The sequence below is a fragment of the Manihot esculenta genome, chromosome 13 (assembly GCF_001659605.2).
Source record: "Manihot esculenta cultivar AM560-2 chromosome 13, M.esculenta_v8, whole genome shotgun sequence".
NCBI lineage: Eukaryota > Viridiplantae > Streptophyta > Magnoliopsida > Malpighiales > Euphorbiaceae > Manihot > Manihot esculenta.
In genome coordinates, this window is record NC_035173.2 from 10,030,223 (window position 1) to 10,044,883 (window position 14,661).

A 14,661-nucleotide genomic window follows, 5' to 3' on the forward strand; every position below is an offset into this window, starting at 1 on the left:
CACCAAGAAATTCTCTCTCAAATCTCTTTATGTATTCAATGCTTAGCTTAGTTTTATTTTCAACAAGTTGTAAGGAGTCTATGGTTTACTACAACCAAGACGTAGCAGTTATTGTATAAGTATTTTGTATTTACACAGTAAGTCCTTTATATTTGTATTTTGTATTCAATAAAATTATACCAACTGTTACTTTGTAAGTCCGTATTGACGGCAATTATTTTCTCTCTCTCTCTCCGTTTATCACTCTAGCTAATTCTGGAGATTCCAGTTTAAGTGTGCAGGAACCCCAAAACCTTAAAACAAATTGCATATCATTTGCTTTAAGTATGCTCTGTGGTTGCGGTTTATACCGATCTTCCACATCAGAAATTGAGTTGATCATACAAGCATATTAAAATGAGGTTTATAATATCTGCACTAGAAAATTTAAGCTTAGTTGATTTGACAAATAAAGCGGAAGTAGAACTTTTTAGACATTGTTTGGTAAGACAAGGAACACATATATTCGAATGGCACATGACAAATCATAATATTCTCTGTGATTGTAGGGAAACTCAAAGAATCTTAGATTTATTTAATTGTATGATAGCTTATTTAGACCAATTATTGAGAAATAATAATTTTTAAAATGGAAATTAAAGTAATAACATATTATTGTTTTGTCTGTAGATGTTATTATAAAGAAGTAATTACTAAATTTGAATATTACTGTCATATACGTAGAGGATACTATACGAGTACCAATACATATTATTATTATTCATACCAAGTGAAACATTATAAACATAGTAACTGTCTAAATTGTATATAAATTATTTCAATCAAACTTGGGATCGTTTTTATGATCTAATACTTTATTATTATTTAAATTTCTTCAATCTAATTTATTAAATGAATTTTCTAATTAAATTTGGTTAAACACTACATAATTAATTTTGTTATAGTTTTAAAAAATTACTGAAAAATATTTGACTAAAAATATTTTTTTTAAGTTAAGAAAATATCAATTTATCTAAAAAAAATGAGTTAGTGACCATAAATTTATATCTAATGCATATTAAATATCACTAATAATATTTAGTGCCGATCAATTATATTTTTAAATAATTTAAAATTTAAAAATTTTTTAAATTTATTTTTTATTTGAGTCAAAATGGTTAATTTAAATTATTTATATATATTTTTTACAAAACTTAATATTATATAACATCAAATAAAAAGTTAGTATTATTTTAATAATAATTCTAATTTATATTAAGAATTTTATTCTACTTAAAATTTAAAATAATTTTATTATCAAATCTAATAAATGATATTAATTAATTAAAATTATTCTCGATTAAAATAAGATTAACAAAATTATATATAAAATGATTGTTAAAATTGCTATAATAATTTAAAATTATTACAATAAAATTAATTTTAATTATGAATTAATATAAATTTTATTTTTTATTGTTCATAAAAATTTCAATAATATTAAATACTAGGATAATAATTATTAGAATGACACATTTAAATATTAAATAATATGAAACATTATTTAAAAAAATAATAAATGTTAAAATAATAAATTCTTAATTTTATATTAATTTGATATATTCAAATTTAATTAATTGATAAGGGTTATTGAGATAAAATTTTCTTTTGTACTACTAATTTTTTTTAAAAGTATGAACGGGTAATTTAATCATTATTCTACCTCAATATTTTTAATTTTTTAATTATTTATAATTTTATTAAATAAATTAGTTATAAAATTATTAAAAAATATCAAATTTTAAAATCTATAATTTGTGCTATATTATAAATACAGAGCATAAATGATGTGAGAATAATGAAAATATTAAAAATGATTTATAAACTCATTTAATAATTATAAAATTATTTTTACTTTAATTAGCTAAAAAATAATATAATACATGATACAATATATATTTTTTTTAAATAAATCATTGTAAAATAATAATTTAATAAACTGATAATCGATTCTATTCATAAAAATAAAGATTCAAACGATCAACTCCTAATCAAAACTCGAACTACTATAAAATAAAATAAAAAAACTCGACCTCATAGCATATTAACTTCATATCAAATAGATTCGATTTCTTACGACTAATGAAGTTCTTTCATCCGCATAGCCATATTATCATCACATTATATTTATTTTTATTTTCTTATCATATAAAAAGAAGATGAACACAAAATATAATGTGTACTATTCTCTTATATAAATATTTTAAATTTTAAATAATTCTTTACTTTTAATTTATTTTATAATTTATTAATTTAAATGTTAGAGTGACAGTAATAGACACTAACCATTTTTTTTTTTTGCAAATTTAGCTAATTAGAGCACCGCTTTGATACGGATCGTATCATAATTTTAGTTTCAACAATATCAATATATTTTATTATTTAAAATTTTTTATTTTAATTTATTAAATTAAATTTTAATTTCTTTTTTTAAATGTACAAATTAAGAAATTATTTTTAGTGATATATTTAAAAAAATATAATTTAATAATAATAAATTTATCATTGATATTAAATTACAATTAATAAAATTTACCGATAATTATTCTGTGAACGATAATGTTAAATAATGAAAATCTGTATAAAAACTTACATTTATAAATAAATTCAATTGTTAATATAATTTTGTCTTGACGACTTCCCTTGCCGTTTAGAATTTTTGAGTGCTGCCAAAGGTCGTCCACCTTTGAACGCTATGGTGCCCCATGACCCATTGCATTATATATATATATATTTACATAACCACGTGGGAATTTAACATTGGTTAGTACCAGTAAGCGCTTATTAGACTCGGAAGCACTGGAGCAGCTTTGGCTACCGAATTTAAAGGAGGTATAAAGGAATGATACGACGCCACTTGTGGAACTGAACAGAGTTTTGCCTAGAAAAAGTCATGTCCGGCGAACAAGCAGATTCTTTTGTTCTAACCTGGAGGAAACTAATTGGTTGGACCCTAAATAACAAAAATATCTCACCGCATCTAATTACTCCCCCATCGTCCATTTGAAAGGCTCCCCCGTTTCACAGTCCGAGCTCTGAACCAGTTAAGAAGAGAGCGGCACGCAGCCCTAGGTCTCCATTGCTGTCCACACGCCTCTCTTTCTTAAATCATCAAATCATTTATATAGAAACCGTTCCTTATCTCTGCGATCTTTCTTCTTTGTCTGTCTCGCCTCCTGCCTTATCTGCAAATTTGTGCTTTTTTATGTGAATTCGTCATGTATATAACCGCTTCAAGCTCAACCTCTTCGCTCATCAGAGCGTCTAGGGCTAGACTTTCATCTTCCTTCTCTTCGTCCATTACTAGAGCCTCTGCTCTCGCTTCTCCGCCTCCTAAGGTTTCTTCTTCGTTGCTCGCTAATACTGCTCAGCACCGATCTCTCAGCTTTTCTGCTGCTGTTCGATCCATTCGGTGCTCGGTTCCTCGCTGGAGCCACGGTGTCGATTGGCGGTCTCCGGTTAGTCTCCGGTCCCAGATCAGAGCTGTTGCTCCTGTGATCGAACGATTTCAGCGGAAGATTGCCACTATGGGTAGAGTGATTGATTTCCCATAATTTTGGAGGGATTGTTTTTGTTGATTTTTTTTAATGTTTCTGAGTTTGGCATGCTTGGCTTCGGAACTTAGTAATGACTGTTTGATTTCTGTGCCTGTTTTTAGCTAGTTCGAATGATCGCCAATCTTTTTTAGCTTTTTTTATTTAAATTTCTTTTTTGAAGTTTTTGAGATGTAAAATGAATTTAGTCTTTTCAATTAACTTGGAGAGTTGACTTTGGCCGGTTTCCTGCGGTCTGAGAAAAAAAGATTTTGTAACGGTGATATTTTATTTCATTGGATTAATGCGAATATTTGGAAGTTCGTTTGGGTGTTTTGCAGAGAAATTTTCTGTCATATCTGCCGATACTTCAGAGAATAAATAAATAAAAGACACCCTTTTAAGTAGTTCATAAAAAAAAAGGAACATTGTGATGTAAAAGCGTCCCTTATGGGTTCTAATTCTGATGAACTTGGTATTAAGAGTGATTTATTTATTTTTGTTTTAAATCTAATTCATTTCAGCTTCTGAGAATCCTTTCAAGGGAATATTTACAACTCTCCCAAAGCCAGGCGGCGGTGAATTTGGGAAGTTCTATAGTCTTCCCGCACTAAATGATCCAAGGATTGGTAAGTTTTCAAAATATTTTCTGAATGTCAACATGTATGCGTCATGTATTTAGTACCTGTTCGCTTTCAAACGATACATGGTTATACTAACCGGCTAGTTATCATAATGTTGACTGGCTTATGGTATGCTATTATATAAACTTTAGCATGTTCTTCAATGCTTAACCTAGGCTGATAGTGTGAGCATACTGGAATGTTCTGCATATCTTGTGAAGTTCCCTAATTAATAGTTAATTTGAACATATTGAATTATAAAATATAAACATTGTTCCTATTTATTATTAACAAAATGTTGTCTTTGTTGGGTATGATTCCAATGATGTGTGCTTCCTTGTGTCCATATCAGATAAGCTTCCTTATTCTATCAGAATTCTTCTTGAATCTGCTATTCGTAACTGTGACAATTTCCAAGTCACAAAAGAAGATGTTGAAAAGATCATTGATTGGGAAAATACATCACCAAAACTAGTTGAAATTCCTTTCAAGCCTGCCCGTGTTCTCCTGCAGGTATGTGATAATCTTAGTAATTATTGTTGTCATGATCACTATTATTAGAACTGTATGACTCTCAATTTGAATCAAACTATTCAATATTTCAATTTGATTCTCCATTCTAGCAATTTGAATCTATGGGTTTAATTTGCAAATGCACTCAAATCATGATCAGAAGAATTGATAGTGAATAGAGTGAATTGAATGATGGACTGATTTGTTTGTTTCCTTTTCTATAGGGTTATTGGACTTTATACTTTCAAAATTTAAGATTTTCACTTCATTTGGAGATGAAATATGTATATAGAACCTGTACTTAGCTATCTGCCTTCTGTTAATTAATTTATCTAATTATTAGTTGTCAAATTATGACATTTTTTATTTTAGAAAAAAAATTATGACATTTTATACTAATACATTCTGACCTTTTAATTTAACTCAGTATCCTTGTTATCAATTTAATTATTTGATCAAATTTAAATGGGGTTTCTGCACATGCATAATAATAATAGTCATTGTTTGCAATTCAAGTGTTCGTAATTATACTAAAAATATCTTATAAAGCATACATCTAATTAGCTAAATGATAATTTTATATTTATTGAAATATGTGGTGATGCATACTTTTTATTTTTAAGAACATGTATAACTTTTGAGAAACTTCAAGTTTTGTAGTTGATTTACAAAATGAAGATTTTGATTCTCCATTCAAATCTCTATCTGAGATGGTCATGCAAAGAATGTCTTCATGTATCAATTTGTCTCTTCTGTTACTAGGACTTTACTGGAGTACCAGCTGTTGTTGACCTTGCTTCAATGCGTGATGCCATGAGCAACCTTGGTGGTGATTCCAACAAGATCAATCCTCTGGTGAGTATTGTATTCATGCAAGTCAGAATAAAAAGCACAAGTAGTAGGTCTTTTCATTCAGTTTTTGCTTTTGAAACTTGTAGTGGAACTGCTTTACAATAAACAATTAGTTGGCTAATCACCATTGCTCGATAACGAGTGAGTGCATGTTGACCTTAAAAAGCCCATTGGCTAAACAAATCCAAAAATTTATGAAATTTTCAATTTCAGTCATTTCTTTTATTTGTATCAACTAGTACTATTTTTTCAGTTATAGCAATCAATTTAATTGGGCACAAGGTGCTAACTGCTGACAATTGACTGAACTGTTGACAAATGACTGAAACTACTGATCCCAACAAGCCCAAAAATTAAAAGAATCAGATAAAATTGATAGTGAACAAACTTTTGGAATTTTTTTGGGTCATTTGACCACTTAATTAAGCTACTTATGAAAATTGATATGCATGTTGAAGTTCTAGGTGCTGAACTGCTAATTGATGATATTAAAATAATTGCCTATAGGTGGAGAAGTGCATAAAAGGGCAAAAATTTGGTATTTTCTGGTTAGTTGACCTTGGTGAAATTGTCCATGGGTTTACATTTAACAAACTCTTTTTAGAAAAACAGCGGGATTGCAATTTCATCTTCAACCTGTTGATTGATCATTTTCTGCATTTATCAATACTGTTGAAGTGGTTATCCTTGTACACTTGCTTATGAATGTGAACTAATTTGACGTATTTCATTTTAAACTGGCCCTTTTTTTATTTGTCTTTGACTTTTTGACTGTCATTTGCAGGTTCCTGTAGATTTGGTTATTGATCATTCAGTCCAAGTTGACGTGGCACGATCAGAAAATGCAGTGGAGGCAAATATGGAGCTTGAATTTCAGAGGAACAGGGAGAGGTTTGCTTTTCTTAGATGGGGATCAAATGCTTTCCATAATATGCTTGTGGTTCCTCCAGGCTCTGGTATTGTGCATCAGGTATGACTAGGAGCAGGAAAGCTGCAATATTATCTGTTATCTGTAACATTTAAAGTAAATGCTTCCTATCAGTTAATATGTAGTTGAAATGTACTCCTTACCTTTTCAGTTTCCATAGGTAATCTTTAGTTTTCATGGATTTGGCATGGCATGATTTGACATTATAAATTTCAGGTGAATCTTGAATACCTTGGACGGGTTGTTTTCAACACTGATGGCATTCTTTACCCTGATAGTGTGGTTGGTACTGATTCTCATACAACCATGATTGATGGATTAGGAGTTGCTGGCTGGGGGGTTGGAGGTATTGAAGCAGAAGCTGCAATGCTTGGCCAGGTGACTGATGTGAATATTCCGTGGAACAATGGAATAGTATTCTCTTTCGTCCATTAGCAAGATTGGACTTGGTTAGGCAAAAACTGAGAGCTCATTTTATATCATGCTCCTATAGTATGATAGGATTGTGGATGCAAATGCCAAGAGTTTACTTTCTGTTAGTGCACATTCTTCTTCACTAGTATAGAATCTAGTTGCCATGATTCTTCTTTGATGTTCATCTGCATGTTGTAAATTCTCATGTGCATTTCCTCTTAATTTTAGAACAGGGTTAGTTTCCTATTACTAGAATGGCTTATTTTACTAGTTAAAACATTTTCCATTATAGAGGGGCTTATGCATCTTTGTCAGCATATTTATGGCTCCAAATCACGTGGGCATTTAATGACTTACTCTTTTTAATTAATTTTGTACATTTGAATAGTCTATCTTTCTTGTTTTATTCCCCTATGCTCATTCTTTTATGTGCTGATAATTTGCTTTTTTTTTTTTTTAAATAAAAAAACTAATAATGTGCAAAACACTTGCACGTACGAGATACTTAATTCTTTTTAACTTCACTGCATCTTGTTTTATCATCTTGCTTCCACTACCTGAATTCTTTTGATTTTTGTGCTTTAGTTTTAATTTCTGATTTTGTTAATTTTTGACATTAACAGGCCATGAGCATGGTGTTGCCTGGTGTTGTTGGGTTTAAGTTATCTGGAAAATTACGCAATGGTGTCACAGCTACTGACTTGGTCTTGACTGTGACTCAAATGCTGAGGAAGCATGGTGTTGTTGGCAAATTTGTTGAGTTTTATGGTAATCCTATTCTCATGGTGGTCAATTGGATTATGCATCAATCATTTTGGTCTAGGTTTTCATGTCAGTATGTCCTTGCAGGGGATGGTATGGGTGCCCTATCATTGGCTGACAGGGCCACTATAGCTAATATGTCTCCCGAGTATGGTGCAACCATGGGATTCTTCCCTGTGGATCATGTTACTTTACAATATCTAAAATTGACTGGAAGGAGCGATGAAACTGTGAGTTTCTCATTTTTGATATGTGTTTCTTCCAATTCTGAATTTTAAATGAGGTGGCTTTTTTTTTTCAGGTGTCAATGATAGAAGCATATCTTCGTGCAAATAAAATGTTTGTAGACTACAGTGAGGTAAGATGGTTTCTTCTTCTTTATCCTGGTATGACTCATTTAAGTTTTCAATGCAAGATCTAATATTTTGCTCATTTTTCATTTAACTTTTTCTCCTGCTACTGATTTCAGCCTCAACAAGAAAGAGTGTATTCATCATATCTACAATTGAACCTTGCTGATGTTGAGCCATGTATTTCTGGACCTAAGAGGTGTGTACTTGGTACTTGCATATACTCATTCATTAATGCTATCCCATACCCTAATTCTGTGTTTTCTTCTTCATTATCATGTCTTAGTTCTTTTTCTAAGATTTCCTGGATATGTATTTCTTACTGTTGTTCTTTGCAGACCTCATGATCGTGTTCCTTTGAGAGAAATGAAGAATGACTGGCATTCTTGTCTTGACAACCCAGTTGGATTCAAGGTTAGTTTTATACTTATGCCCATCAAATTTTTTCTTTCATTGTTGCAAACTAATCAAGTTACTTGCTCCCTTTTTATTTTGGATAAAATGAATAAAAAAAATTATGTTATTTTATTTTTTTGATTTAGCTGATAAATTCAATTTCCAGCACGTGGGCATAGTATTTATGGTGTAGAGTGGTTGTATGACTAATGAATGTGAATTATGAAGTTGTTTTTCACATTTTACACAGGCACCGTATGCTGCATTTCTTTCAAGTGGATATGTTTTTTAGAATTATTAACAGGAGTCTGGCATATATAGAATAAACCATTTTGAATAAAATTTGTATTTGTAATCCCATCCATGTGCCTTGTCTGATTATTGCTTTTCTTTAAATAATGTAACAATTCCTCTTATGTTGTGATTTTGCAGGGATTTGCTATACCAAAAGAAGCACAAGACAAAGTGGTAAAGTTCTCGTTCCATGGACAACCAGCAGAGCTGAAGCATGGTAGTGTGGTGATTGCTGCAATCACAAGTTGCACAAATACATCAAATCCAAGCGTGATGCTTGGTGCTGGTCTTGTTGCAAAAAAGGCTTGTGAACTTGGTTTACAGGTTAGACATGCTCATGCTATGGTTTTTAGATAATGTGACGTTGTGCATTATCTTTGGCCAAATATATGTTTACACCCCTATATTAGTTGGGATTAACCCATTGAACATTTGAACTAAAATTGTAACTGATTTAATACTTGAACTTATAAAATCATAATAACTAACAACACAAGTTTGTCATATTGTGATAATTTGTTAAAAAACTAAAAATTAAGCATACATGTTCTGGACTGATTATACTAAATTTTCATAAAATGATAAAATTACTCTCTTTTAACTTTTTCAATTTATTAAAATTCAGAGCACGGTCAGCAAAATTTAGAGCACAGTTAATAAATATGTATGATTATTTTAACTTTTTTCAGATAAATCATTGATAATATGACTAGCCTATGTTTAATTATTATGATTTTTATTAGTAAGTGTTAGATAGGTTATGGTTTTAGTTCAGGCGTTTAATAGATTAATGGAAAGTAGGACAGCTTGGAGATTTTTTTTTTTGCCTCTCTTTTCATTTGTAAGATTTGAACAGTAATTTATGTGAACAACTTGATCATGGCTGTGTATTATTGTTATTTATTAGGTCAAACCATGGATAAAGACCAGTCTGGCCCCTGGTTCTGGAGTAGTTACAAAATATTTGCTCCAGAGGTATTGCGTATGATTTATGTAAATATTTTATAGGAGCTGCTGCGCTTTAATGTGGTTTCTTTGTTGTAGTTTGTGCGCCAATTCTTTTTTCTTTTTTACATGGTGCAGTGGACTGCAAAAATATTTGAATCAACAGGGTTTCCATATTGTTGGGTATGGCTGCACAACATGCATTGGAAATTCTGGTGAACTGGACGAGTCAGTCGCATCTGCTATTTCGGAGAATGGTAATTTTAAATTTCCTACCAAGAGTATATATAAATAATACAGAGTGTTATAGCCATATAACTTAAGCATTAGCATATTTGGGGGTGTCCAGATTTTCCTTTGGCTTATATTTTTATATACATATTTTTTCTCCTTCTCTCTCAGACATTTTAGCCGCTGCTGTGCTCTCTGGTAACCGGAATTTTGAAGGTCGGGTTCATGCTTTGACACGAGCCAACTACCTTGCATCGCCTCCTTTAGTGGTTGCCTATGCTCTTGCTGGCACGGTATTTTTGCTGTTTATTTTTTTCTGCAGATCTTGTAATCATTGTGGATGGTCACATGAGATTTGAGATCCTAGCCTAATTTCAGTCATACCTAGTTTGGCTAGGAGCATTCTGCATCATGATTGCCTTAGGTTTTCAAATTTTACTTGCTATTTACAGTGGGAAAAAAGAACTTCTTTGTTACTAAGGCCTGTTGTTTCAATAAATTAACATGAAATTACTTTTCAGGTTGACATTGACTTTGACAAGGAGCCAATTGGAACTGGAAAGGATGGTAAGAGTATCTATTTCAAGGATATATGGCCTACTACAGAAGAAATTGCAGAGGTAGAATTGCACTCCGAGATGTAGATTCTGTCCTCATGTATCACTTCTGGTATAAAATGACCCTGGAATGTCATGCTATGTAGGTTGTTCAATCTAGTGTTTTGCCTGATATGTTCAAAAGCACTTATGAGGCTATCACAAAGGGCAATCCCATGTGGAATCAGCTAATTGTACCAGCTACAACTTCGTACTCATGGGACCCTAGCTCTACCTACATTCATGAGCCTCCATACTTCAAGAACATGACCCTGAATCCTCCTGGAGCACATGGAGTGAAGGATGCTTACTGTTTGCTTAACTTTGGTGATAGTATCACAACGGATCACATTTCTCCAGCAGGAAGTATCCACAAGGATAGTCCTGCTGCAAAGTACCTCCTTGAGAGAGGAGTGGATCGAAAGGAATTCAACTCCTATGGAAGTCGACGTGGAAATGACGAAGTGATGGCTAGGGGAACTTTTGCTAATATTCGCCTTGTTAACAAACTTTTGAATGGGGAAGTAGGACCAAAGACGGTACACATTCCTACAGGAGAAAAACTCAATGTGTTTGATGCAGCAACGGTAAGCTTTTAGGCTATATTGGTTTTATTTTTTATTTTTCCTTCTTCGTTATCTTTCTCTCTCCCTTTCCCTCCTTCCCTTTTGAGGTTGTGGGATCTTAAAAATGAGATCATTTCCAAGGTCTAGACATACAATGTGCATTTATAAAAATGTCCTCTTCGTGTGTATTAGAATAATTTTCTTGATAGGTATGTTGGTCCCATATTAATTGTATGGCATCATGAACTGCTGCAGTCATCTTCCAAAATTGGATGAGTTATATCCTTGTTTGGAAGACATGTTGACTAGGATATATTGCTGAATCTATACATGCCTGAACACTTTCATCTCTTCAAAATATATATAAACTAGGGTTTGCTACTTTTAATCGCTCACTCTGGGTGATCTCTCTACTATTGCAGAGGTACAAGACTTCTGGACAAGACACCATTATTTTGGCTGGAGCCGAGTATGGAAGTGGAAGCTCGAGAGATTGGGCTGCCAAGGGTCCAATGTTACTGGTGAGCCTGATGATTTTTGTTTGCTTAACTTTTAACTATTGTTGAGTTTTTAGTTTAGTTTGTGGGTGTGCTTACTGTTGTATTGTTTTCTGATTTATTTATTTTACAGGGAGTTAAAGCTGTGATTGCTAAAAGTTTTGAGAGAATTCATCGTAGTAATTTGGTGGGTATGGGAATTATTCCACTTTGTTTCAAGCCTGGTCAGGATGCAGATACACTAGGGTTAACTGGTCATGAGCTGTATAGCATTGACCTCCCAAGTAATATCAGTGACATTAAGCCCGGCCAAGATGTAACTGTCACAACTGATAGTGGAAAATCTTTCACCTGCACAGTTCGCTTTGACACTGAGGTAATACCCACTATTCCTTCAGCCTTCTTCAAATTTGGGTTTGATATCATCCAGTAATAGGTACCAAATTGCCACATGCTACTTAGTTTAAGGAAATTCATATGGAAACAAACCATTTATCTCCAAGGGAGGGCATATATGCATGCTATTGGTGTGTTAACACTTAACATGTTCCTCTTGCTTGGAACATTGTGTTGCAACTACATGAAAATTATAGGGTTTATATTTGTAAGTAAACTATGACGTTTCACCAGCACCAGAACGAGTAATTAAAACATGAAACCAATTGAATTTGCATATACACCTGTGCCGCTCCCTTCAGGCCAGATAATTTCTGTTTTTTAGGACGGCCATCTTTTGTTTCTACGTCAATCATCCCATTGATTTGGACCAGTGTGATGGTGCTAAATTTCCAATATATTGCATATATGATTCGATTAACTGGCTCTGTTCAGTGGACAAGTGCTGTAGATATGTAATATTCGTTTAGACATGCATCATTGCACTGATAATACACGTTTTACGCAGTTGCTTTAACACATTCCATAATTTTTTTCTTGTTGGCCTGCATGTTTTCCAAATTTAGTTACCGCTTCAAATGTTGAAAAACCATTACATTATTATTATTACTCTCTCCGTCCTATAGTTTTTATTCACTTTTTTTTTCTGCATATATTAAGAAAGATATTTTTTTTTTATTGACTTTTCAATTATACTCATATTAAAGATACTAAATTTTATTAAATAATAAGAGATGTTTTGGAAGGTTTCTGGAAATAAGATAAAATTACATAGGATTATAATAGTTATTATATGTTATTATAGTGTAAAAAAGAAAAGTGGATAATAATTTCGAATATTTGAAAAGATTGGATAAAAATTAGGAGTTGTGAGTTTTTTCTTAATAAATGAAAAAGGTTTTGCGTTTATGTATTATATTGTCTGCTCGTTAGGGATAATGAGTTTGTGTGGCAGCTCTGGCGGGTTAATGAAATGACTTGTTATTGCAACTGCAGGTGGAATTGGCTTATTTCAACCATGGAGGTATTCTTCCATATGTTATCCGCAACCTGATGAAACAGTGAAACAATTGATGATTTGCCGGTGACATTTCTCCATGAAATGAAATGGGATTTGATATTTTCAATTGTAAAATTTGAGAATGAGAATAAAAGTTTTTCAATAATAGGAAGAAGAAATCCCTTGAGTGGGATCCTTGATATTTTTTGTTTTAACAGTTTCAGATGAACACACAGATAAGGATTAGCCTTTTGATGATCAGTGAATTCCAACTCGAATCCATGATTTATGGAAGTTTTATGACCATAGAATTTGATATAAAGTATTTTGTTATGCCACCATTCTCCCCCTTTTGAGGAATAACTAATCCATTTATCTCAAATGCAAGAACTTTTAGTTTCTTTTATTTTCATTTATTGTATGGCCATGGAACTATAAACTAAGTTATCGGATTATAAACTAAACAAAAATAAAGTAAAATAACAAGAAGAAATGGAGAAATTGAGAGATTTTTATCCCAATTTTTATAAAATTCTTAATGACTTTTAAAAATATTTTTAATGACTTTTAAAAATTACTACTATTAATTAACGGCACCACAATAAATTAATCATAAATTTTTTATTTTAAAAAAAATTATATATTTTAAAGTGAAAATAAATAAAATTATTAAATATATATTTTTTTATCTTTTCCTTTAAAATAATTATTAATCTTTGGCCGTTACAAATATTTGGTTTATTACATTATTTATGATAATGTGGCTCGTTAAGATTTTATTAAGAAAAATATTGTGAAATGAAAAATCTAGTGAAGGTAAGAACACATACTATTTATAATACATATTGCAAGTTGTCTCGTTAAAATTTTTAACAAGGAAAATCCAGTAAGATAAAACCTTGATTACAGAAAAGAAAAATACATCACTTAACAGTTGGCAAATGCTAATACTGTAGACTAATTTCTAGATTAATTTGAATAAAGCAACTCAATTATTAATTGTTCTTGGAGATATTATAATGTGTTTAGCTTTTTTTTTTTTTTTTTTTTTTTTTTTTAATTGAAAAACTAACTTGGAATAGGGGTGGAGAGGAGCAGGGAATGCTCTATGATGTACAATGAAAGAGAGATTTTGAGGGAATTTGTTGCTAAAGCATGAGTAATATAGAGTTCCCACCCCCTTAACAAAAGAAAAGGAACAGTGAGCAATGTCTTTCACTAATCCATTAATGTTGATAGTAGGAAACCCATTCAAAACTTGGATAACAATTTTAGAATCTCTTTCTATAATAACATGATTCAAGTTAGAGTGGCAACATCACAGCAGGCGAGAGCTTCCAATATAAAAGGGTTCATAATAAAACTATGAATTTTGCATTTCCAGCCTCTAACACTAGAGGCACCTTGATTCTGAGTAGAGGTAACAACTGCATCAAAGTTAACCATGATAAAAGGATTGCTTGGCGGAGTCCATAGGCTACAATCTTCAAGGAAAGAATTATTCTAGTTGATTTCTTCACAAAAGGTACAAGTCAATTTCAAAATAAGGGCAAATGAATTGGTCTTATGGAGAAAACATATATCATTTTTGTTTTTTCAAAGTTGCCAAAGGATTAACACTACAGCTTGGATTAGCTTCTTTTCTAGACTCATTGAACAAAAATGATTGGCAAGTTTTAGATAAATTTTCCATAAGAACCCCAAGCATGGAGGGTGCGAAGGCGTA

The 14,661-nt window shown here is 31.7% G+C and overlaps 1 protein-coding gene across 1 annotated transcript; it reads left to right on the forward strand.

The window, feature by feature from the left end:
- Positions 1-2,952: 2,952 nt before the first annotated feature.
- LOC110629776 (aconitate hydratase, cytoplasmic) lies at positions 2,953-13,276 on the forward strand. Its single transcript, XM_021776883.2, has 20 exons — positions 2,953-3,570; positions 4,097-4,201; positions 4,548-4,708; positions 5,471-5,563; positions 6,345-6,530; positions 6,705-6,866; positions 7,526-7,670; positions 7,752-7,894; positions 7,966-8,022; positions 8,134-8,213; positions 8,353-8,428; positions 8,843-9,028; positions 9,612-9,679; positions 9,788-9,906; positions 10,052-10,173; positions 10,402-10,500; positions 10,584-11,063; positions 11,465-11,563; positions 11,673-11,915; positions 12,932-13,276. Exons 1-20 carry the CDS (start codon positions 3,258-3,260, stop codon positions 12,998-13,000), a joined length of 3,006 nt encoding a protein of 1,001 aa, XP_021632575.1. The 5' UTR covers positions 2,953-3,257; the 3' UTR covers positions 13,001-13,276.
- The last annotated feature ends 1,385 nt before the right edge of the window (positions 13,277-14,661 follow it).

What these genes read in the sequence shown, in the direction of transcription:
- LOC110629776 (XM_021776883.2), top strand. Translation starts at nt 3,258, where the DNA reads ATGTATATAACCGCTTCAAGCTCAACCTCTTCGCTCATCAGAGCGTCT. An exon ending in CTTGTGAACTTGGTTTACAG is followed by an intron (nt 9,029 to 9,611) that starts GTTAGACATGCT and finishes GTTATTTATTAG; the next exon opens with GTCAAACCATGGATAAAGAC. An exon ending in ACAAAATATTTGCTCCAGAG is followed by an intron (nt 9,680 to 9,787) that starts GTATTGCGTATG and finishes TACATGGTGCAG; the next exon opens with TGGACTGCAAAAATATTTGA.